A 26,909-nucleotide genomic window follows, 5' to 3' on the forward strand; every position below is an offset into this window, starting at 1 on the left:
TGGATAAATCAAGGCAGATATTGCAAAAATACAGTGATTTTTTTTCAGATCAGAGTTGTTACTGTATTTATTTCACGCCGAAAAGACTCTAATCATTCTGATTATAAAGGCGAATGGGTCTGGTGAATTTGATTGAGTCTGGAGGAGTTGGCGCTTTTCCAGGGATATTTCATCCTCTGTTATTATTCTACGCACAGCCGGGTGTTGGGTTTTGGCTTCTCGGTCCTGTTTGAATAGGATAGACCTTATTTTCTTTCGCATTCTGCGCATGTCCACCACGCCTGTAAATGACACGAATAGCAAGGCAGGTAAATGGAGCCAATCGGTGAGAAACTGCTGGCATTCGAGGGTTGTTTAGTGTCAGCCCCCTTTTAATTAGATCATCCAGCTCCAAATCGGCAATACAAGTTTCCTAAACCGAATCGCACGTCGCCAGGTGCGCATATGGATTGTTTTATAGATTAAAGTCCACATTGGATCCAAGGAATTGTGCCTACTGGGTGGGGGAAATAAACTTACTTCGACTCTCTTTTGGACTTCCCTAAATCTTGATCTTCGCCGCCAGGGCCAACGCATTTGGCGAAAGCCATGTTCCAGCCTCCGGCCAAGAGATGCTTCACCATCGAGGCTCTGGTAGGCAAAGACAACGCGTCCACTCTGGGGGATGAACCGCTCCGACCGACAGCTCTGAGATACGCCGACTCGCTGCACGCCTCCCACTTCGGAAGTGGCTTTCAGAACGCCGGCAGGACTCTCTACAGCAGCCCCGAGCTCTTGTTTCCCGACCCGGTAACCCACGCGGCCAGCCCCGCTCTCTCAATTCACCCAGGCAACGCACACCATCTGTCCGCACAGTCTTTCTTTGCGCCCCAGCAGAGAGAAGCACTAAGTTTTTACCCATGGGTTTTAAGGAACAGATACCTGGGTCACAGATTTCAAGGTAAATGAACGCGATTGTAACGATTATTGCGCCAATAAATATATTGTGTAATGCAATTTAACCCTGTATTAATGTAACATCAGTTATTTTACACCTGAACACGCTTGTATGGAAAGGTTATGTCTTAAATACCTGGCGTTTGCTAACACAAGACGGGCTTGTATTTTGTCAGTCTATTTTTAGACTTTTGCTATAAACGAGTAAATCCATAGGAGACGATTTCTGCTAATTAACTAAACGTTGCTCCAGCGAGGCGCACACCATACACGTTGGTAAACCGGACTGCAACAGAAAGTAAAACTAGGCCAGCTCATATGGAAATCAAGTTAAAACATGCAAGCAATGTGCGGAGTGTCAAGAGGCGCCGATCGTTTAAAAATAATAATACTCAGTAATAGACACAAAATGCTGGAGTAACTTAGCGGGACAGGCAGCATCTCCGGAGAGAAAGGATGGGTGACGTCCCGGGTCGCAAACCTTCTTCAGACTTCTCTCCAGAGATGCTGCCTGTCCTTCTCTCCAGAGATGCTGCCTGTCCCGCTGAGTTACCCCAGCATTGTGTATCTATCTTGGGTTTAAACCAACATCTGCAGTTCCTTCCTACACAATACTCAGCAAGAATCAGGCTCTATCAAGAATGGTGCACCCAACCCCGTCAGCCTCAGTTGTCATGGAAGATTCCCGGCGAGGTTTTGAATTTACGGCAGTATTAAGACAGGCGCAGCTCTTTGTGGACTTAAAAATCTGCGTTCTCAATGTGGATTTAATTTAGGTTTATAGAGAGAACAACCACTAAAGTATTTGATAGTGTTCTCATCAGCGCCCCGACTCTAGTTTGAGAGTTGATGGGTTGGTTTAAAGTTTCCCAACCCCTCAAATCGCGGTCTGCCTTGAATTCACTGGGGAATGAGGAAGACGGCTGGTGCTTTGTCTGTCGGATGTACCCTCTGTCAAATGGTTACCTTGCACACTTTACCGGCGGGTTAGGTGCGCGATGTCACCCCGTATCTGTTTTTTAGTTCAGCTTATCCGAAAGTTCGAAGTCTCTGTAACTGTTACTAGCAAACAACGTGCTAACTCACAAGATGGAATGCAGCGCGGCCCGGTCATAAGCCGCCAACATTGCAACACAAATCAAAGAATTCACATTGATTTTGCTCAATCGTTATGATCATTCCTGCTAAAAAAAAAGTATATGTTATGAGTGTTGAAAATGATGCCCTTTGTTGTAAACGCTTGGAATCTTTTTTTGTTAATGCATTCTCTGTTTACTATTAATATCTGTCTTCAATGCGCAGATTTTTAATACAAACTTCTTCAAGTATGGAGATGTATTGCTATACATGCAGACGGCGCAATGCCGTATTTTTGCACGAGCTGGTAAATAAATTAAAAGCAAGTTACAAGAGTGAGCAATTTGTGTACCTAATAGTTTTGCACAAATGTTGCACAAATATTGCACCACGATGTTTGGAGTGCAAATATATGGTTCTTTAGTAACAGTTGAACTGCCTTAGCGTTTAAAGAATCATCGTTGTATGATGATATCATTAAATCAAATGGTCAATATATGTAATAATTAGTTCATGTCATTAGTGAAAATACGTTCTATAATATCAACTTTTTCCGTAAAATGACCAATATTTCCGGCCTTTGGACATGGAAGACGCGACAGTTAATGGGATTTGCGTCTGTGTACTAAATTTACTAGAATTAAACTGGATGGATTAAAAGGACAACTGAAAAATATACAGAAATCAACATTATGAATGTGAATGAGCGTTTAATACAGGAACAGTAACACAGAACGATGGTCCTTTAAACTTTGAAAAAATGTTTCCAGAACGGAAGGACGAAGAAACCTTACCTCGGCAGGGTATGGATCCTGGCGAGGTCTGAGTTTAAGGCTGTGGATCATGTGCAGACAGGTGAGATTAGTTTATCTCGGCATCATGTTCGGCACAGACATTGTGGGCCGAATGGCCTGTTAATATGCTGTACTTTCCTGTTCTGTCCTAACCTTAAATTCAACCAATTCTGAAGGACAGTACTTGGATTAAGAGAAAGAGGATGGGTAGGGTGAAATTGGATATTGCGGCTGAATTAGAGCGGTGAAGAGCAGGGGATGAAGGTTTAGGATAGGGGATAGGTGGGACGCTGGCGCATGTATTTATATATATATATATATTGAATATTTTTGTTGTTTATTGTGGTGTTTAGATAGTACTGTATCTGAAGATGGGCCTCCACCTGAAACGTCACCTATTCCTTTTCTCCAGAGATGGTGCCCGACCCGCTGAGTTACTCCAGGTTTTTGTGTCTGTCTTCGGTTTAAACCAGCATCGGCAGTTCCTTCCTAAACATGTTTACATATCTGTTGTTTTGCTGCATTGCCTGTCCATTGCATTGTTTCGTTCCGGGACATGTGACAATAAAACTCTCTTGACTATCTTGACTCTTGTTTAGAAAAAGAGAAAAATACATTGACACATTGGTTCGAATAGCCACAAATCAGCTGATTAGAGAAAGGAGATTTTACGTAATTTGAGGAAAGTTTGTGTTTACACGCGACCTGTAAATTTAAACCGAGTGTCGCAACCGAAAGGAAAGACGGAAGAAATTAGTGTAGGAATACACTGCAGATGCTGCTCTAAACCGAAGATAGACTCAAACAAGCGGGAGTAACTCAGCAGGTCAGGCAGCATCTTTGGAGAAAAGTAATAGGTGACGTTTCGGGTCGAGATGACCCGCTGAGTTACTCCAGCTTTTTATGTCCATCGACGGAGTGAATTGGCTCTGGAACATTATGTTGTGACTTCAGATGCAAATGTATATTTATCATCATCAGCACTACGCAAAATAAAACAACAAAATGGGTCAAAATACTTGTCCATATTGTACAACACGGAGACAAGGGAACTTGGATATTTATGAAGCAAGGTGACTTTACTGTGGGACCCGGTGACTTGTCCTAAACTGCCTACTGCAAGCTTACAAGCTGCGAAGTAGTGTATGTACTCATCATAGCACAAGTGTGCATATTTCAGAGTATGGTTCGTAAGGAAAAAAATAACGCATTTTGCACACTATGTCAAATGTGTGAAACGTGGCATATTTATACAAAAAAAGTAAAATTACTTGTTTATTTTCCGGAGATGAGACAAGAATTCGCATCGCCCTGTGAAGCTGGGGTATTTAAATTGAAGTAATTAAATAAACCTGGGGAGACGGAGGATACAAAAGTAATGGATCGAATTAAAAAAGAACATTTGTTTTATTAATATCTTTCAGCGGAGGCTATATATCATCCTGTAGTGATACCAATGCGGTTGATACTTAATTTCATTCTCTGTTCACGGGGACATTGATTCGGACGATAACAACGCCAGGGTTGACCACGACCTTCAAACTCAAATAACAAGACGAACTCAGACAGAAAAAAAAAACACATCTAAAGCGTTGAACGGATGCCAAAGGAAACTGGTGCTTACGGCATACATTACCGATGGCCTTTTAAATGGAGTGTGTACATTGAATCAGAGCTTGCCTGCTAAATACGAAGTGCAATCCCAACGATCAGAGAAGGTTGGAGCGAAGAAAAAATACTGGCATGTGACTAGGACAATCTAAAATTAGGACCCTGTAATTAGGCCAAAGTCAAATCAGAGGCATGAGCTTTAAACACTTCAAAATGGCTAAACCGTCAATAATATATATATTGATGAGATATAATAAATATATCTCACAATAACAAAACATCGTCCCAAAGCATTTCCGAGGAACATGTTCAGGCAAATTTTACTTAGTACAGCAATGAGTAATTATGGCAAGTGTCAAAAGCTAGATCAATTAGTCATCGATGGTAGAGAGGCTTAGGATGGGAATTCCAATATTTGGGGACAGTGACAGAAGCTGCTACGGTGTAAGGAAAAGCAACCAGGCATGATCATAGCACCAGAACAGAGACCTTGGCGATTTGTGGTGATGGGGAAGATGACAGAGATATATAAAGACAAAACTTATCGTTCTATTATTGATGTTATAACCTAAATTACTATTTAAATTTGAAAAATATTATCAATGCTAGAAACCTTAAATAGTATTAGTTTTTAGATTTAAGTTTCAGAGATACAGCATGGAAACAGGGCGTTTGTCTCACCAGGCCCACACCAACCATCGATCACCCTTTCACACTAGTTCTCCATTATTCCATCTTCTCATCCACTACCTACACACTAGAGGCAGTTTTTAGAGGTCAATTAACCTGAGGCGGCAGCTCTAGCAGCTGTGCCATGATTGTGCCACCTTTACAAGTACAGAATAAGTACATAAAATGCTGCAAATGCTAGTCAAGTATCATCTACGGTGTGATAAATTCAATTCATTATATATGTTGCTGACCTGTGATCACATCTTTCTGATAAAAGATCAATGATCTGGGATATTAACGCTGTTCCTCTCTCCACAGATGGCTAGATGAGCTATTGATTATATTAGTGCCGGAAAATTTCATCCCTTATGTCAAATGTATATACATGTGTGTATGATGTAGGTGTGGACTCAACTCTCCAACATCAAATTATTTAATACCTGAAACTCGAATTATATGAGTGTGTTTTAAATGAGTTATCACTATTGTTCACCATTTGCTAGATAATGTTTGAAAATAGTTCTGCAAGTTGGAACACAGAACCCATTCTGAGTTATTATTTAATATTTGCGGTGCAGTTATGTTTGGACAGTTAACTCGTAAACCTTTTTGCAATTTTTTCCAGTTAGTGAGAACATTTATTGAAGAATTGAGGTTGTTAAATTGGCAGTGACTTAATTGTTGCTTGGTACACTAAAATGCTAGAGAAACTCTACGGGTGCAGCAGCATCTATGGAGCGAAGGAGATTGGCAACGTTTCGGGTCGAAACCCTTCTTCAGACTGATAGGGGGTGGGAGGAGGCGGGGAGAAGAAAGGAAAAAAGAGGAGGAGGAGCCCGAGGGCTGGGGTAGGAAGGGGAGGAGACAGTAAGTTTTAACAGAATTTTGAGAAATCAATGTTCATTCCACCAGGATGCAGACTCCCCAAGCGGAATATGAGGTGCTGTTCCTCCAATTTCCGGTGCTGCTCAGTCTGGCCGTGGAGGAGGCCCAGGATAGAGAGTTGCTTCCTTGCTTGCCTACTGACATGTTAAACCAAACTATTCAAAGTTCTCTGCAACATGACGCTGGACCATGAAACAATGACATAGAAGAAATGTACAAAGAGATTTCATGGGATCAATATCAGGAAAAATTTATGTTCAACACCATACAGGGTAATAAATGACATAAAGTGCCTGAGTAACGCAGCGGGTCAGGCAAGATCTCTGGAGATCATGGATAGGTGTTATTTGTATTGGGATACTTCTTCTGGCTGATTGTTGTGGGGGGTGGGGGGTTGGTGAGGGGGGGGGAGAGAGAAAGGTGGGAGAGAGGAGAGGCAGGACAAAGCGTGGCAGGTGGGCACAGGTGAGGAATTGTTTGCTATGCAGATGGTTGGAACAAAGGCCAAAGATTAAAACTGAGGGTGTGAGAAAGGTTTGGTTTAGAAATATATCTTAGAAACAGGCCTTTCGGCCCACCGAATCCATACTGACCAGCGATCGTTCACTCGTACAGTAGTTCTATCCTACGCACTAGGGACAATTCGCAGGTCAATTAACCTACAAACCTGCACGCCTTAGGAATGTGGGATGAAACCAGAACACCTGGAGAAAACGCACCATGGGCATAGGAAGAACATACAAAGTCCATACAGACAGCACCCGTAGCCAGAATCGAAACCGGGTCTCTGGCACTGTACGGCAGCAACCCTATTGCTGTGCCACTACGCCGCACAAAATGATTGAAAAGTTGTGAATTACGAAGCCCTCTGCCCACATTTCCTCATCTGGCTTCATAATTTCAACTCTTTAATCTTTTTCTCTCAGATCTTCTATTTTAATATTTGGCCTTTGTTCTAACCATCAGCCTATAACACCCCCCCCCCCCCCCCCCCCTCCCCCCTCCCCCCTCCCCCCCCCCCCCCCCCCTCCCCCCTCCCCCCCCCCCTCCCCTCCCCCCCTCCCCCCCCCCCCCCTCCCCCCCCCCCCCCTCCACCCCCCTCCACCCCCCTCCACCCCCTCCCCCCCTCTCCCCCCCATCTGTATCTATTTATCACCTGTCATCTCCTCTGCCTATCCTCTCTCCTGTCACTTATCCATTTTATGCTGACATGCTGCCTGACCCACAGAGTTGCTCCAGCATTTTGTGTTTGTTTTGTAAGTCTGCATCTGCAGTTCCTTGTTTGAACATAGCAGGACCATTGACCAAACGCTTGGTAAAAGAAAATGGTGCTTCAAAAGAGATAAATTAGAAGGTGCATCTTCAAGGTATCAAGTGAGATAGAGAGACAGGAGACTGTTGGTAGGAAATTGCAATGGTTAGAGCAGACAGCTGAAGTCATGGCAACTGTGGCCACCACAGGTGGAATGGTTAAATCTGGAGATGTTGAAGAATCATAGGAATGTAAGTTTCTTGGAGAATTATAGGGCTTGAGGAAATTATGGAGATATGGAGAGATTTGAACACAATGATCAGAAATGGAATTGCTTCCCCAGGTCAGTAAGTATGGGGACAACCGGTGAAGAAAACTTGGTGTGCTAGGTCATGAAGAGCAGTTTTGCAAGACCTCAGATTTATGGATGTTTGAAGAAGGCATGAAGAGTATGTGTAAACCCGATAACAAAGTGTTTCAGCAGAATGTAAGTTGAAACAAGGCCAGAAATGGATGTACATGTTGTTTGTAGGTTAATTGGCTTTGATAAATTTGTAAATTGTCCCTGGTGTGTGTAGGATAGCGTTAGGTTGGTTGGCATGGACTCGGTGGGCTGAAGGGACTGTTTCCACCATGTATCTCGAAACTCTAAACTCTGAATCTAAATAAAAAGAGGTGGTCTTGATGATGACATGGATATGTTGCTGAGGGAAAATATGTTTGACACTGTTAGGTTTTTGTATCTCCAGGTCAAGAGTTAAGATAGAGTCGCAAGTGTTTAATTGTCATACACAGTAGGGTAGGAATAATGAAATTCTAACTTGCTATAGCTTTGCAATCCTATTAACAGAATACAATAATCCATAATACAATAAATAAACAGAAAGTAATGTGAGGTATCCAGAACATAATAGTGCAAAACCAAAGTAGGGAGTGCAACAAAAACACATTCCATAGTAGATCATTGCTGGGATAGGGTTGTGGTCAGTGTTGCGCTGTTCTTGACCCTGGAGGTCACAGTTCTCAGGCTCCTCTATCTTCTTCCTGATGGTAGCAGCCAGCATGTCAGGTCATGTAGATCTTTGATGACAATAACTACTTTTGAGGCAGCAGCACCTTCTGTAAATCCTTTTGTGTTGGGGATTTCAATACCCATGGTGGACCACACAATGTCCATCACTTTTTGCATCCTTCTTCATTCATGAGCGTATGTCTGAACAAGGCCTTGATGCAACCATTCAGTGTGCTGTCTACTGTACACCTGCAGACGTTTGATAGCGTATTTGTGACATACCAAATCTCCTCAGTATTCAAAGGAAGTAGAGGCATTGATGAGCTGGAATGATACTGTATGGCATTTTTTAAATTCACCATTTAGCCACATATACCATGGTTAAGAAAATTAAATTTCATGCAATTCTTCCTATTATTTTTTATTACAATCATTCTTTTAGCATAAATGTTCAATATCATGGAAATGCTTTCTCTAAAAGTGTTGCAATTTTAGGAGCTCTTGATAATTGTCTCCACTGCTGTTCCTGTCTGAAGCTTTCATATTAAAGAATAATTATAGCAAGGGCATAAGACCAAGGGAATATGGAGCATAGATTCACTTGGGTGATACAAAAGGTGACAAACTATTGCTGTGATTTGAAATTCTAGATACTACTGTCTACTGGGATTATCGCAATGGAGAAGGATATGAGAAGGGTTTGTTTGAATATATTAAATATATATTTAGCAGTTAAGTACAGTTTCCATTAGTGAGTCAGAAATGCAAGGTTATCAATTGAAAATGAGACAAAAAGAGAGAGGCAGGAGACATACTTTAACACGGTTTTTCGAGCTTTGCCTTTGGTAAAAATTCAAACAAAAATTTATTAGATACAAATTTTAAAGCCAACATTTGTGGAGAGTGGAACATCTGGATTATTGTAGTAAAAATCCAGATTTAACACGTGGTTCTATAGCCTCCTTCCAAAGTGTTGTTCATGTTTTGCAAGAAAAATCAATGATGTTTTATAGCAACATGTAATCCTATTAAAATTGATTTTTTAACAGATTTAAAACTATATAATTTTATATAAAAACATGTTGTGCACTTTACTCCCAATAGCTTGAGCTATTAAAGAAAAATAATTATCTTTCTTTGATACTGTATGAAGATTAACTCTTGAAACTGAGGGTTTGTTTATGAAATATGAGTTAGGATGTGACAAACTGCACAGATTCTAAAGGGTGTATTTATTGAACAGTCATATCCCTTAAACAAACATTTCCTCTCAAATTTGTTTCTGGAGGGTGCCTGAGTAACGAGGTAGACACTTCACTTTGTATAAATTTTAGGCTAGCACCATGCATTCATTCCTGGTTCCCAAGATTTTGATTTGATCAAATCTTGTTCCAGGTCCTAATCACATCAACAAATCAACACTCTTACTGCCATGTCTGCTAACTGAATAATTTGTTGCCTGTTTTTTCTGGTACTAATAAACGTCCCTTTTCCCTTCTGTTGTTTTTGGAATATCATTCCAATCAGAATCCTGTTCTGAAATGACTGGGCCACTTATAATGAGCGCACATCAATTGAAAGTAAATTCAACTCGATGCAATTTCTGCAATATGAGTATAAATATTGAACATATAGCTTTAACTTGATAAATGATCGGGGAAACTATTCTTCCTATTTCTATAGCGAATAGAGCAGAGTGAGGTACCACAGAGTAAAGTTCAATTGCTTTAGTGAGCAAAGTTAATGTGCAAATCAGATATAAATGGTAATGAATTCTCATTGATTCTCCACTATAAAAGGATATTTGTGCTGTTACTGCTCCTATTCTGTAATGAAATAATGATAATACAGAGAGAATGTCTAACAGAGAAATTGAGTTATTTCCCTAACTGAATGCAGACAGAATATGTAGCTGCCCAGAGTTTCATCAGCACAACTCAACTCAAGCCGACATTGCTGTTGTGCCAATGCAGGGAGAACATTTGCAAACATATAAAGTGATAGTGAAGAACATCATTCATTGTCTCAAAATATTAAAATCTCAGGTTACATGCTCTGGACGTTTTGATATGCATTAAGAGCAAGTTAGGCTCCCTGTTACCCCTGATACTTGTATCATCTCCACTAGCAGATAATAGCTAAAGTCAAGAAATTTACAGATTCAGACTCAATTTTAAGATTCAATTCAAAGGTATAATTTTAAGGAATTGAATAAGTCTTTGTATTGTTACATTAATGAAAACTAATATGGCCAGATTTTACACTTATGAAGTCTGGCTGATTAAATATTGTGTGAGATGAGAACGAGACTTGGGCACAATGTCTTCTGCAGTTTCTAACTATTGGTTACAAATTCCAGATTAAACTGCGATGAATCTGTACAAGACAGAGAAGGATATACTATTCCAATAAGAAATCTGGGTGGGAGCGCATTGAGGAGTGGGGGTGGGTGGAGGGGATAGGGTGGTAGAGAATAGAACATTAATAATAGGCAACAGATTATTCAGGTAGCAGGCATGTCAATAGGAGTGTTTAATTTTGAATTAGGATTATTGCTTGTCAGTCAGTGTTGTTTGGATAAGGTTGTATGAATCAAATAGAATATTATTGTAAGAGCAACATATATCTTCAGTGGAAAATAAAACTATAGCCCATATTTAGACTGGAGACAAACATTGTCTTCATCAGAGAGTCACCATAGATATAACGATATGTACTGGTATAAGTAAAAAGCACTTGTAGAGTAATGGTCGCATCATTGTTCTCATATAACAAAATTTTCAATGTTATGCATAGTAATTTTCCAAATAAATATGTTTTTTTACATGTTCGCAATTTGGTATTTATATAATAATAAACAATATTAGTTTCCGCATTTATTAGTTGAATTAAAGTGAGTATATCACTTCAGCGTTGACCTGAAGGTGTTATTAACCTGCTATGGCAGAAGTCAAAGGCAACCATGTATTTTTATTTTGTCAATGTTGTGTTTGCCGTTGGCTATTATGACACAAAGAACAAAATGAAAATGAGGAGCAATACTAAGTTACAGAGGATTCACCCATTCTAGAAGCCTAGACCATTGTGTTCCTGATCAGGTCAGAGACCCACAATATCCAGAGGCTCTGAATTGGAGCTAAGAATTTAAATGTTGCTACAGTGGCTTGCAAAAGTATTCATACCCCTTGAACTTTTCCACATTTTGTCACATTACAACCACAAACGTAAATGTATTTTATTGGGATTTTATGTGATAGACCAACACAAAGTGGCGCATAATTGTGAAGTGGAAGGAAAATGATACATGGTTTTCAAATTTTTTTACAAATAAAAAACTGAAAGGTGTGGCGTGCAAAAGTATTCAGCCCCTTTACTCTGATACCCCTAAATAAAATCCAGTGCAACCAATTGCCTTCAGAAGTCACCTAATTAGTAAATAGAGTCTACTTGTGTGTAATCTAACCTCAGTATAAATACAGCTGTTCTGTGAAGGCCTCAGAGGTTTGTTAGAGAACATTAGTGAACAAACAGCATCATGAAGCCCAAGGAACACACCAGACAGGTCAGGGATAAAGTTGTGGAGAAGTTTAAAGCAGGGTTAGGTTATAAAAAAATATCCCAAGCTTTGAACATCTCACGGAGCACTGTTCAATCCATCATCCGAAAATGGAAAGAGTATGGCACAACTGCAAACCTACCAAGACATGGCCATCCACCTAAACTGACAGGCCGGGCAAGGAGAGCATTGATCAGAGAAGCAGCCAAGAGCCAGAAGTAACTCTGGAGGAGATGCAGAGATCCACAGCTCAGGTGGGAGAATCTGTCCAAAGGACAACTATTAGTGGTGCACTCCACAAATCGGGCCTTTATGGAAGAGTGGCAAGAAGAAAGCCATTGTTGAAAAAAAGCCATAAGAAGTCCCGTTTGCAGTTTGCCACAAGCCATGTGGGGGACACAGCAAACATGTGGATGAAGGTGCTCTGGTCAGATGAGACCAAAATTGAAGTTTTTGGCCTAAATGCAAAACGCTATGTGTGGCGGAAAACTAACACTGCACATCACCCTGAACACACCATCCCCACTGTGAAACATGGTGGTGGCAGCATCATGCTGTGAGGATGCTTTTCTTCAGCAGGGACAGGGAAGCTGGTCAGAGTTGATGGAGCCAAATACAGGGTAATCTTGGAAGAAAACCTGTTAGAGTCTGCAAAAGACTTGAGACTGGGGTGGAGGTTCACCTTCCAGCAGGACAACAACCCTAAACATACAGCCAGAGCTACAATGGAATGGTTTAGATCAAAGCATATTCATGTGTTAGAATGGCCCAGTCAAAGTCCAGACCTAAATCCAATTGAGAATCTCTGGCAAGACTTGAAAATTGCTGTTCACAGACGCTCTCCATCCAATCTGACTGAGCTTGAGCTATTTTGCAAAGAAGAATGGGCAAAAATTTCAGTCTCTAGATGTGCAAAGCTGGTAGAGACATACCCCAAAAGGCTTGCAGCTGTAATTGCAGCGAAAGGTGGTTCTACAAAGTATTGACTGAGGGGGGCTGAATACTTTTGCACGCCAAACTTTTCAGTTTTTTATTTGTAAAAAGATTTGAAAACCATGTATCATTTTCCTTCCACTTCACAATTATGCACCACTTTGTGTTGGTCTATCACATAAAATCCCAATAAAATACATTTACGTTTGTGGTTGTAACGTGACAAAATGTGGAAAAGTTCAAGGGGTATGAAAACTTTTGCAAGCCACTGTACCTGCACCATTGGTCACCCTCGACAAATTGTGAAAGTCAGCATTGGTCTCAAAAGCCCCCCAATGTTATTATATTTATTCATATTTTGGGATTTGGACATCACCAACAGGCCAGAAAACTATTAGACATCCATCCACATTTGCCATTTAGAAGTAGGGGTGAACCACTGTAATCCTTCTGGTGAAAATAACCCAGGATGTTGCATGGAAAGGAGTTATAGGACTTGAACCCAGCAAGGATGAAAGATTGGCAACTTAATTCCAAGTCAGATTAATGTGTGACTTCAAAGGTAACTTATAGGGTGGCGATGTTCCTAAGCACCTGTTGCTCGTGTCCATCCTGGTAATGAAACGTGGGTTTGGCGGTGCGGTTAGGGTAGCCTAGGTGAGTAACTGTGGTACTGACGGGCCTGATTCCATGCTGTATAGTTCTATGACTCAATGAATATTTGGCCAACTTATCCTTGACAACCAAGTTGACATTCTGGGCTAGTCCCATTTACTTGCATGTGGTCTGCATCTCTTGAAGCACTTCTGGTCCATATAGGTGTCCAAATGCTTTTTGTAAGTTGTAACTGTTTCTCCTCTAATACTTCCTCTGGCAGTTTGTTCAAGATATAGACTACCCTCTAAGTGAAAGCATTGCCCTGAGGTCCCTAAATTATCTCTCCTCTCACCTTAAGTCTATGGCCTTTTCTTTTAGAATACTTTTCTCACTTGATCCATGGGGTCAAGGAAAGAGAGTTCATGTTACGGCCCTGTTTCCACCAATCTTTCCACCACTACGCACAAGAAGAACAAGAAGTGCAAGACGCCATTGTATGCAGATGCCGAGAAGCTCTGGCTGAACTATTTCTAATCTTGTGGTGTGGACTCGATATGAAGAAGACTTGATCCATGCCACATGACATCCATTTCCTCTATCTTGCTCCTCATTTGTGTCGAGTGGATGACAGATATTCTTTAAGGTTTTCAGAGGTGAATCACTTACCTAAGGGTACCCAACCTCTTACCTGCTACTGTATGTGGATGGTCCACTTGAGTTTCAAATTGTTGGCCATCCAGGATGTTTACGGTAGTTGACTCAATGACAGTAATGGCACCAAATGTCAGAGCTGCATGATTATACCTCTCCCATTTTGGAGATGGTCACTTTTAGGGCAGAATGGTGGTGCAGTGGGAAAGCTGCTGCATTACTGTGCCAGAGACCCCGGTTCAATCCCGACTATGGGTGTTGCCTGCATGGAATTTGTACATTCTCCCCGTGAGCATGTGGGTTTTCCCCGGGTACTCTGGTTTCCTCCCACACTCCAACGACGTGAAGGTTTGCAGCTTAATTTAGCTTTGGTAAAAATCAACAATTGCCCCTAGAGTGTGGGTCCCTAGTGTTATTGTAAGGGGGTCGCTGGTTGGTGTGGACTCGGTGGGCCGAAGGGCCTGTGTCGCCGCTGTATCACAAAACTGAACTGTATCTCTAAAGTAAACGTTTGTGTAATTAATATTATTACATTATAACATTATCTGTCACGTCCAGTCCAGATTTAGTGTTGTATAGACTTTGCAGCTGCTTAATTTGCCGAGGAGTAGTGAATGAAATTGAACATTGTAGAGTCATCAGCAAACATTCTTAGCTCTGAAATTATCGTATAAGGAAGATCACCAATGAAACTTTCAAACATGGCTGAGCCTTGGACATTGCCCTGAGAAACAACCTAACTTGATGTTCTGGACTAAAATGATTAATTGGCATAAAAAAACAATCATTTTCCAATTTGAATGGTGTGTCTCGAACAATAGAACAGTTTTCTCCTTGATATGCTGTGAATAGTCAAGTGCTGCCTTGATGTCCATGCCAGATGCTAGAGTCTTTGGGCTATGTTGGATAAGATGTGTGCTTGATAGCACTGTTGATTACTTGCTAGCAGATGATTGAAAATAGACTGATTTGGTGATAATTAATCTTTTTGGATTTTCTCTGGTTCTCCCAGGCACTTGTCTATGCAGTTTTCCAAATTATTGGGTATGTACCATTGAATGAGAACAGCTAAGGAACAGGCATGGCTCTTTTTTGGAAATCTTCTGTTCTATTGCCAAGATATTGTTTGTTCTGTAGTCCTTGCTGTATCCAGGTCCCTCAACTTTTTCTTGATACCATGTGGAGTGAATCGAATTGGCTGTAGTCTGTTTTTTGGGGGATCTCAAGAGGAAGAAAAGAAGGATCATTCACTTGGGACATTAGGCTGAATTTAGTTGTGAAAACCGACTTTAGCATTTGTGTGCAGGGTCCCACCATTGCTGAGACTGGGGACATTCCCATTGGCACAATAGGGGTGCCACACAAAATGATGGAATGTATCCTCAGTATGAAGATGATATTTCGACTCCACAGGACTATGTGGTGGTTACTCCTCCCAGTGCCATCAAGCAGATTTGTAACTACCATAGGGAGATTAGCATAAAACTAAAAGTGAAGGCATATAACATTGCATAGATTAGTGTGAAGCTGGAAGATTGGGGAGCTTTTAAAAAACAACATTAGGTAGCTAAAAAGGCAATACGGGGAGAAAAGATGAAATACAAAAGTAAGCTAGCCAATAAAATAGGTTTACAAAAATTTCTTCAGGTATATAAAGAGTTTAGAATGAGGCAAGAGTAGACGTTGGACCATTGGAAAATGATGCACGAGAAGTGATAATAGGGGAATAAAGAAATGGCGGAGGAATTGAATATGTTTTTTGCATCAGTCTTCACAGTGGAAGACAACGTGCTAAAAATTCAAGAGAATCAAGGTGTGGAAGTTAATGGAATGGCTATCACTAAAGACAAGGTGCTTGGGAGCTGAAAGGTCTGAAGGTGGATGAGTCACCTTGACAGGAAGGGCTGCACCCCAGGGTTCTGAAAGAGGTAGCTTTGTAGATTATGGAGGCGGTAGTTGTAACTTTCAAGAATCACTGGAGGCTGGGGTGGGTCCGGATGACAGGAAAATTGTAAATATTACTCCGCTGTTCAAGAAGGGAGGCAGAAGAGTGGAAACCATAGGCCAGTTAGCCTGACTTCAGTGTTTTCAAGAAAGAACTGCAGATGCTGGAAAATCGAAGGTACACAAGATTGCTGGAGAAACTCAGCGGGTGCAGCAGCATCTATGGAGCGAAGGAAATAGGCGACGTTTCGGGCAAAAACCCTTCTTCAGCCTGACTTCAGTGGTTGGTAAGAATAGAGTCCATTATAAAAGATGAGGTTTCTGAGCACTTAGAAGCACACGATAAAATAGACTGAAGTCAACAGGGTTTTGTTAAAGGGAGATATTGCCTGATGAACATGTTGGAATTCTTTGAGGAAGTAAATAGCAGCACAGACATAGGAGAGTCGGTGGATGTGGTTTACCTGGATTTTCAGAAGACCTTTGATCAGGTGCCACACATGAGGCTGATAAAGAAAATAAGAGCCCATGGTATCAGAGGGAATATATTAACCAAAGATCCTATAGCGGAGGGTATAAGATCTTTGATATTAACATAGATAGCAAGCTGGCTGGATAGCAGAAGACAGAGAGTGGCAATAAAGGTTTTTTTCTGGTTGGCTGCAGGGGTCGGTGCTGGGACCGCTACTCTTCACGGTGTAGGTAAAAGATTTGAATGAGGGAATTGAGGCTTTGTGGCAAGTTTTGCAGATGATACGAAGATAGGTGTAGGGGGAGGTAGTGTAGTGAAATCAGGGACTCTGCAGATGGACTTAGACAGGTTGGGAGAGTGGGCTGAGAAGAAACAGATGGAATACAGTGCAGCAAAGTGTGGAGTCATGCATTTTGGTAGTAGGAAAAAAGGCGTAGACTATTTTATAAATGGGAAGAGAATTCAGAAATCGGAGATGCAAAGGGACTTGGGATGCAGGATTCCCAAAAAGTTAATTTGCGAGTTGAATCGGTAAGGAAGGTGAATGCAATGCTAGCATCTATTTCGAGAGGGTTACCATATACAAACAGTGATGTAATGCTGAGGCTTTATAAGGCACTGGTCAGACCACATTTGGAGTATTGTGAGCAGTTTTGGGCCCCATATCTGAGGAAGGATGTGCTGGTATTGGAGAGGGTCCAGAGGAGGTTTACGAGAATGATTCCAAGAATGATTGGGTTAATGTATGATGAGCATTTGAAGGTGCTAGGCCTGTGCTCGCTGGAGTATAGGATGAGGAGGACCTCATTGAAACTTATCAAATAGTGAAAGGCCTGGAAGGAAGGAATGTGGAGAAGATGGTCTAGAACCAGAGGCCATACCCTCAGAATAAAAGGAAGTACCCTTAGAAAGGAGATGAGAAGGAATTTCTTTAGTCAAAGGGTGGTAAATCTGAGTCAGCCTTAGTCTACCTCATGACAGTGGGGAGAGGAGTTGTACAGTTTGATAGCCACAGGAAAGAAGGATCTCCTGTGGTGTTCTACCCTGCATCTTGGTGAAACCAGTCTGTTGCTGCAGGTACTTCTCAGGTTGCCCAAAGGTTCAAAGGTCTGTTTATTGTCACGTGTACCAATTAAGGTACAGTGAAACTCAATTACCAGGTAAAGATTTAAAAGGAATCCAAGGTGCAACGTTTTCACACAGAGTGAAGTGGATACATGGAATGGGCTGCCACAGTCAAGAGTCAAGAGTCAATTTAATTGTCATTTGGACCCCTGGAGGTCCAAACAAAATGCCGTTTCTGCAGCCATACATTACACACAAATAGACCCCAGACACAACATAATTACATTTTACATAAACATCCATCACATAGCTGTGATGGAAGGCCAAAAAAACTTATCTCTCCACTGCACTCTCCCCCCCCCCGATGTCAGAGTCAAAGTCAAAGCCCCCGGCTGGCGATGGCGATTGTCCCGCGGCCATTGAAGCCAGGCCGGGTGGTGCGAGGTCGCACACCGGGTCTTGGTGTTAGAGCCCCCGGTGTGCGCTCGCAAAGTCCCGCGGCCATTCCAGCCGCGCGGGGCAGTGGTGTCAGGCCCCGCTCCAGGAGCTCTTCAACCCCGCAACACGGGCGGGAGAATTCGCCGTTGCAGGAGCCCCGAAAAGCGGTCTCCCTCCAGGGACCTGCGGGCTCCCGGTGCCGCCGTCCGCAGACCCGCAGTAGCAGCCTCCGCATCAGCAGTGGCATCGGCAGCAGCAGCAGCAGCAGCAGCGGCAGCAGCAGCAGCAGCGCTCCTCCACCGCTCCACCCGCTCCAGTCTCGGCCAGCTCCGCGACGGCAACGGTGAGTCGGCACCAGAGTCCCCGGCTTCTTCCCGTTGGAGGCCGCTCCTCGTTGCGGCCTCAACGACACCTGAGACCCGACGAGAAAAGGTCGGGTCTCCAGTGCAGGGAGAGATTCAAAAGTTTCCCCCCCCCCCCCCACCACCCCACCCCCCCCCCCACACACACACACCCCAACATAAAATAACAAAAACTACATAAAAACACAGACAAAAAATAATAAAAACGCGGACAGGCTGCAGAGGCCGCTGCTGGCCAGAGCCGCGCCGCCTACCGGATCAGAAGGTGGTTGATGCGGGACAAATACAACCTTTAAAAATAACTTGGATAGATCCGTAGATATGAAAGTGTTGGAGGGATATGGGGCAGGTATAGGCAAGGTGGACTATTATGCAACTTGTCGGCGTGGATGAGTTGGACCTGTTTCCATGCAGCATAGCTGTATGATTCTACAACTGTTACTTTCTTTACCACACGTCTAATTAACTATAGATCGCAAAGGCAAAGAAACACAGAGATTTTTTGCAAATATTCTAATTTCAAGTACTTTACACAAAATGCTGGTATGTTGGTGCAAAACCAAGAATGATATATAGGGCATACAGAGTGTCTGGATGAGTGATCAATCTTATAATTCCTGGATGAGTGGTAGGGCCTTACTTTGGTGGATTGCTCAATGCTTTGGTCGTGCTTACTGGTACAGAACTATACGATATGTTTAACTTACAACCCAGTTGTATGAATATTGATTTATCTAACTTCAAGTAACCCTTGCACCCCTCTCTCACTGTCCCTCCCCCACCCTAGTCATTGTACTAGTTGCACCGGCGTCCTGGTCAGTTTCGTTGTCTGTATAACTCGTTTTCACTTAGCCCACAGCTAACAATGGATCCTTGATGATACTTCTTTGCTTATCTTTCATTTCTGTGTTCTATATCTATCTATATCACTGTCGATATCTCTCGTTTCCCTTTTCCCTGACTCTCAGTCTGAAGAAGTGTCTCGACCCGAAACGTCACCGATTCTTTCTCTCCAGCGATGCTCCCTGCCCTGCTGGGATACTCCAGCATTTTGTGTCTATCTTCAGTGTAAACCAGCATCTGCAGGTCCTTCCTATACAATATGTTTGTTCTGAGAACAAAACAATAGACAATAGGTGCAGGAGAAGGCCATTCGGCCCTTCGAGCCATTTAAAAATATTCCTCCTGTGCACCTCCTGTACTCTACCTTATTTTGTTCACCATCATGTATGGCATTTAATGTTGCAAATCCAGAAAGCAATGATATTTCTTAGTATTTATTGTCTGAATATTTGCTTGAAAGGCAACTATGCATTGTGTCTTTGCTCTACCAGAACTCCTAAACCCATGAAGCTGTAAGATATGCTTCTGCTCTGCCTATGACCCATTTTACAAATGTTTCTGCAGATATCACATGTTCAGTGGCAATCTGCCATGTTATGTCATGTGAGAAATGCCTGTTCATTCTTCCCACACATTTAAAGTAAGCTTTCAATATAATATGCAAAGTGATATATGATTTCACATTGCAGTGGTTCAGCATTAGAGTACGTCCACAGAATGTTCCCATTAGGGCTGAGTAAGATCTTCAGTTTAAAGCAGCATCTGCAGTTCCTTCTTCCACATGAGATGGGCACCATTCTAGATCAGCTGAATGTATTTAAACTGTAACATGCTTTCCATGCTGAATTGTCCCTTGCTCCTTCTCTCATTGTCCATTGCACTTATGCTGATGCTGGATGTGTTCAGATGGTGGATGCTATTTAATTGACGAGCGAACGACTGTGTTCTCTTGCAAAAACATCTGCCATAGAAACAGCAAATAGAACAAATGGATGAAAAAAAATCACAGTCCTGGAGTAACTCGGTAGGTCAGGTTGTTCTCTGGAGAACATGGAGATGTGACAATTCAGGCCGGACTCTTCTTTAATCTGATTTACTCCAGCACTTTGTGCCTCTTTTTGTAAACAAGCATCTGCAGTTCCATGTATCATCTCCCTCTGTTATTTTCAGTATCATATTATTATTATTAAATATACAAGCTCTGAATTAGTAATAAGAGCTCAATGCATAAAATATTCAGATAGCATGCTTTGGGCCACAAGGCAAGACTTGATTAGTAAGCTTGCAGATGACAGGTGGTATCATAAACAGAGAACCAGGTTTAACGTGAGAGGGGCAAGATTTAGGTTTAGGTACGAGTTTATTATTACTACGTGTGCTGAGGTACCGAGAAAACAGAATAGATAATACGATACATAATGCAAAATATAATCAAGTCTAACAATAAACTGCAATATGAAATGTAATCAAGTCTAACATAAGTGCAATATATAGAGCAAAAGAGGTGATAAGACTGCAGAATATAGTTGTGAGCATTGCATCAGCTCCATTGACAAAGTCCAATGTCTGCAATGTAAGTAAGTAAGCTTTCTTCACTGCCTGCTGCACCTGCATGCCTACTTTCAATGATGGTGTACCATGACACCCAGGTTGCAACGAGACCTGGGTGTCATGGTACACCAGTCATTGAAAGTAGGCATGCAGGTGCAGCAGGCAGTGAAGAAAGCGAATGGTATGTTAGCATTCATAGCAAAAGGATTTGAGTATAGGAGCAGGGAGGTTCTACTGCAGGTGTACAGGGTCTTGGTGAGACCACACCTGGAGTATTGCGTACAGTTTTGGTCTCCTAATCTGAGGAAAGACATTCTTGCCATAGAGGGAGTACAGAGAGGGTTCACCAGACTGATTCCTGGGATGTCAGGACTTTCAGATGAAGAAAGACTGGATAGACTCACTAGAGAATTTAGAAGATTGAAGGAGAATCTTATAGAAACTTACAAAATTCTTAAAGGGTTGGACAGGCTAGATGCAGGAAGATTGTTCCCGATGTTGGGGAAGTCCAGAACAAGGGGTCACAGTTTAAGGATAAGGGGGAAATCTTTTAGGACCGAGATGAGAAAAACATTTTTCACACAGAGAGTGGTGAATCTCTGGAATTCTCTGCCACAGAAGGTAGTTGAGACCAGTTCATTGGCTATATTTAAGAGGGAGTTAGATGTGGCCCTTGTGGCTAAAGGGATCAGGGAGTATGGAGAGAAGGCAGGTACAGGATACTGAGTTGGATGATCAGCCATGATCATATTGAATGGCGGTGCAGGCTCGAAGGGCTGAATGGCCTACTCCTGCACCTATTTACTATGTTTCTATGTAAGTAATTTTTAATTATATAGCACTTTTAAATCAAATCACTTTGAAGCCAAAGTGTTTTACAGAGAATAAATCAGATTACCATACACCCATATAAAATAAAAATATAAAAAAGACACAACACACTATAGAATTTAACATGAACATCCCCCCACAGCAGAATCAACACTTTTCACTGTGAGAGAAGGCACTAAAAAGGGGTAGAGGTGAATCAGATAGTATCCTAGCTATTGGAAGGATTGTTCAGAAGCCTGACAACAGAGGAGACGAAGTTGTTTCTGAGACTAGTGTGCATACATTCAAGCTTATGTACCTTCTGCCAGACAGGAGCAGGGAGAAGAAGGAATGACCAAGGTGGGACAAGTCTTTGCTTATGTTGGCTGCTTTTCCAAGGCACCGTGAAGTGCAGATGGAGTCAATAGTGGTAAGTCTGATCTGTGTGTTGGACTGGGCTACATCTACAGCTCTGTAATTTCTTGGTGTCTTGGGCAGAGCTGTTCCCAAATCAAGCTATGATGCTACCCAACAGTATGCTTTTTATATTGCATCTGTAGATGTTTGTAAGAGTCATTGGACACACGCTGAATTTCTTCAGTCTGTGGAGGAAGTATTGCCAAGTTTTTGCTGCCTCGTCAATGTGGTTGGTCCACAATAAATCATTGGTAATTTTGAAATTTGAAGCTGTCAATCAATTCCACTTTTGATGCTGATTGGGGCATGTACTCCACCATGCTTCCTGAAGTCCATGATGGGCACCTTCGTGGTCCTGACATTGAGGGAGAGATTACTGCCCTGAAACCATGTGGCTAAATTCACTATTTCCCTCCTGTAATCGGTCTCGCCATCGTTAGCGACCCGGCCCGCCACCGTGCTGTCATTTGCAGACTTGTAGATGGAATTAGAGGCGAATTTGGACGTACACCCCTTAGTGCAAGGTAGTATGGTCGGGGACTGAGAACGCATCTTAGGAATTTGAGGGGCACTTTTTTACTCAGAAAGTGGATGGTGTATGGAACGAGCTAACAGATGAGGAAGTTGAGGCAGTTACCATAACATCACTTAACAGACACTTGGACAGGTACACGGATAGGAAATATTTAGTGGAATATGAGCCAAACGGGGAAGGGGGGTGAGACTAGCTTAATGGTGAGATTATATTTTCTGCGGTATGGACGAGTTGGACCGGCCAGTTTCCATGTTCTATGGTTCTAAGCCCTGAGATGGTAAATAAAATATACATCGTGCTGGAGTAACTCAGCAGGTCAAGCAGCATCTCTGGAGAATATGGATGAATGACGTTTCGGGTCGGGAGCCTTCACCAGACTGAGGATTTATATGATGTATTGTCTTCCAAAATCTCTTCTGAACAGATACACTTTCCCCCTCCCCTAGGAGGGAGCTGTTTTACGTTTCAGTGTTCAGTTTGATCCATGCGGCGATTTCTGTCAAATACAGATATAACAGTAACAACTCATGAAACAAAGTCTTTTGACCTACGGTAGTTTCTCCTTGCCGAGCTTTCTCTCTCACTCTAGGTATATATGTAGACGGTAATACTGAAACTCTCGCTATTTCATTCCTATATCCATGCAAATATTTCTCCATTGCAGTACATATCAGCCATACATTTCTGGTGAACATAACATTTTCGGCTGACCAACACAATCATCATGCTCTTTATTCACCCCCCCTCCAATCTCCGGAACAAAAGTTTGCATTTCTTCACAATGTAATTTACCGCGATTCCGGATTCTGATTGAAAATACTGAAAATACCGATTTAGACACAAAATGCTGGAGTAACTCAGCGGGCCAGGCAGCATCTCTGGAGAGAAGGAACGGGTCAGGTTTCGGGTCGAGACCTTTCTTCAGATGGTGTCATGGTCGGCAGAAACTGGACTGCGAACCAACATTTCAAGGAAGCTTGTTTGAGTTAAGCATTTGCAAAACTAACCGAGAAGCTTTTAAAGCCTCGCTATTTGAAAGCTATATATTCCCGTTGACCGAGAGTCTTTGGTCGATGTCTTCTGTTCGTTGTCAGAAATAATTATGAAACGTACATGGATTCGGAGCGTAGCTCTTTGTGATAAACTTTAATGGTCCCATCTACAATGCTTCTCGCTTGTTTAAGTTAATAGGAGGGGTTTGGCATACAGATCTAAGCGTTATCTTTGGATGCCGTGCCTGTGAATTAATGCGCACGGTTCTGTGCGCAAACTTAAAGTGCGGAACAAAACATAGCTACAAGAAAAACATGTAGGGCATTTGTGCTGATGGCTTTTTGTATTTGGGTTGTGTAGTATGTGGATTAGTGTGTTGATTATTTAACGGTTGAACGATGAAAGCATCATAAATACAAGAAGTGTAGGAAAATGATAGGGCGAAGAGTAAATATTAAATGAAAAGTCTAAAATACTTTAAAAAAACCCCACCTAGACATCCGAACTTCTTCTGCAAGGCTGACTTTCGACGTGAAGGTAAAGGTTATCAGGCACAATGGCCGCCCGACATTTGCCGCAAAGGGTTTCCTAGTCAGAACCACGCTATGCCTCACTTCACCTCACCAAAGCTGACAACCGTTCTGAGTATCAGATTCCCCCACGAAGCACCCACGGAGCATCAAATTCCTCCACAAACTCGCGCAAATTGCCGTTCAATTTTTTTGTTTGCAAAAGCAGTAATGATTTTTTGCTGGCTATACAAATTAGCGAGTTGTCGAATTATTCGAGTGTGTGGGGAGCAAAGGTTGACAACTTCCTTCGGTGACAGATATCATTTCAACACCAAGATAAAGTGAGCCATCATAAAAAAACATCGGTTCCCAGTCTATTATTGTGTTGTTGAGTTTAACAATCGTGCCGTTACTGTTAATCTTAAACCAAGAGTGAACTTCAAGTTTATTACGACAACCCGATACGCCTTTAAAATCAAGCCCAGCTTCTTACATCTAAATCTAAATCGCTAATCAATGTTTCAAAGAAAAGCATCTATTTCTAACCCTTAATTATATCATATTGATAACTAAATACTAAACCCCAATCCTTGCATAAAATACTCATCTCAAAAGACCTGGATCTAATTCTAATATTGAATTTAATTCTCAATAAAAATCACTTTCTGCAATCCCTCAACCAAGGGCTAACAAACTCGAAATTCTTGTGTCTCCATTTTGCTCAAACCTCCAAACAAGATGGTCACTTCTGCTTTAACTAATTCCAAAATTAAATAGCAATGTTCTTATCCTTCACTACAGTTATCATGATTGTTATAATGCAATCATTTCGACCCCACCCCCTTCATAAACCTAGCCGTAATAACTGTAAACTCAAAAAGATAAGGTAATTTACATGAATCGTCAACCGATTCTTCACCATATCCTGAACAAAAGATTGCGAATCTAATTAAGTTAGTCCCAAAATAAATCTTTGCTGAATCTCCTCTAATGGTGATGTTGTTGACTGAATGGGAATTGTGCCAAAATCAGTGTTCTTTTTCTTTTCCTTTTAAAGTGTGAATTTTGTTGGCAAATTGCAGAATAATAGTGTTTAATTGCACTGTGCATACCTAATTTATAACACATTCTTACATTTACAGCGATCACACAGATACTAATAACTGCAAAGTAATATGTATTCTTTACTAATGCAAATTGCTTTATTACAAAATAATGTTAGTTGGACTCATTTCATTTCTATCTGATGGATAGGACAGCTAAGTACATTGAATAAACATAATTGGTTTAAAGTTCATAGCTGCATTTGACATCAGGCATATTATTTAGATAGCTACCATGTGTTGCCTCTAAGATCCCAGTGATACGGCAACAGAACCGCCTAAATTCGCGATTACGTCCAGTAGACATAGAGCAAAGAAATGAAGGACAACATTGTCCTTCAAAATGTGCTATGTAATTGGAGAGAGTATTTAAAACTGTACATCGCGGGGGTGATGTATTGCTGTTAACAGGTTTATCATTAGGACGGCTATGGAACAATTTGAAGTGATAAATTAAAAGTATCACGAGTATTGGCACGGAGAAAAAACATATTGGCTAAAGTGCGATTGTTGCTGCTATACAGCTACCAATATGTTGAAGTGTAGTGACAGCCGTGCGTGTATAATTACAACCATCGATAGCTAAAGAACTCATAATATAAAATCGTTATACTTAATCGTATATTCCAATCAAACAAATCAAATCTCATGCTAGAGCATTGGGACATTAACCAGAAATGTATTCTTCCGAATAAGTGTACTGGTGTTTTCTATTTCTAGGTGGCGAGGGAGGAGCGGAGAGCCTGCTTCTCCACGGCCCTTTCACCAGGAAGCCTAAGCGGATTCGAACAGCGTTCTCTCCGTCCCAGCTCCTTAGACTAGAGAGAGCTTTCGAGAAAAACCACTACGTGGTGGGCGCCGAGCGAAAACAATTAGCAAGCAGCTTGTGTCTCACGGAAACCCAGGTAGGAATATGGAACTACATGGGCCATGGTGGGGATACCTGGAGCTGGCAAAATCAAACGCGAGCTGGGTGGGAGAGGATAAGCGGGTGAAGAGAAAACGGTTTTTATGCAACGATTTGGAATGACGTGGAAGCAGTAATTACTGAGGAGGATAGATGCATGTTTGACAATGAAATGCTTGCGGACCTGTGAGAAAAGAGCGGGAGAGTGGGATTAATTAAATAACTCTTTCGATTTGCCGAAGACTGAAATGGCCGATCGACCTCATTCTCCACTGCACGCACGCACAATGCCTTTAGCGTCCCTGCATTTGTCGGAAGGGAAATATTTGGTGGACAATTGAATAAAAGTTCACCTGTTTCCCTGTCTGCTTACAAATAGCAAGAATTCTTTGTACATGTGAATGCCTAATCTATCATTTAATGAATGTACATTGAGCAATTAAAACAAAAAGTAACATCAACCAATTTAATTTTGCATGCAGTGGGGTGGGGGAGGGCTACAATGATGACAAATCTCGGAAATACACCGAGCGTTTCTGCTTCCATATCGGGGCACTAAAACCGTCTTTGAACCTGACAATGTTTTGACAAGATGCCATCTTATTGTTCCACTGGGTTTCCGGGACTTTCCGGATTATGGTATGAATTGAACATATAGAAAACGCACGGAATACCTTTAGTTCCCTGAGATAAAGACATCTCGGGTTGAAATTAAAGACGGGACGGTGTACTGACTTACTCCGCGGGCATTGTTGTCTTCCTGAAGCAGAAAGGCAAATGACAAGGGGCTGGTAATAAATGGAACCTTCTGTCGGCACACACAAGTGTTGCTGTAGAATGGGTTTCTTGTGATTATTGTGCCATCTCCATAAACAGTCTGGTGTAAAATGGAAAGTATCACCTTTTACTAATGTAACAGGTCACATGTTCCAAAATAAGAACATTAAAACCAAAAATGAACAAGCAGGGATACTCGCTGAT

General features: G+C 41.8%; 1 protein-coding gene across 1 annotated transcript in view; it reads left to right on the top strand.

The window, feature by feature from the left end:
• The first annotated feature begins 298 nt into the window (after positions 1-298).
• The window catches only part of emx3 (empty spiracles homeobox 3), a 37,393-nt gene continuing 10,782 nt past the window's right edge, over positions 299-26,909 (top strand). The window contains exons 1-2 of the mRNA XM_055642877.1: positions 299-940; positions 25,742-25,926. Coding sequence (XP_055498852.1) covers positions 589-940; positions 25,742-25,926 — 537 coding nt within the window. The 5' untranslated portion in view covers positions 299-588. The remainder of the gene's footprint in view (positions 941-25,741; positions 25,927-26,909) is intronic.

The sequence above is a fragment of the Leucoraja erinacea genome, chromosome 11 (assembly GCF_028641065.1).
Source record: "Leucoraja erinacea ecotype New England chromosome 11, Leri_hhj_1, whole genome shotgun sequence".
NCBI lineage: Eukaryota > Metazoa > Chordata > Chondrichthyes > Rajiformes > Rajidae > Leucoraja > Leucoraja erinaceus.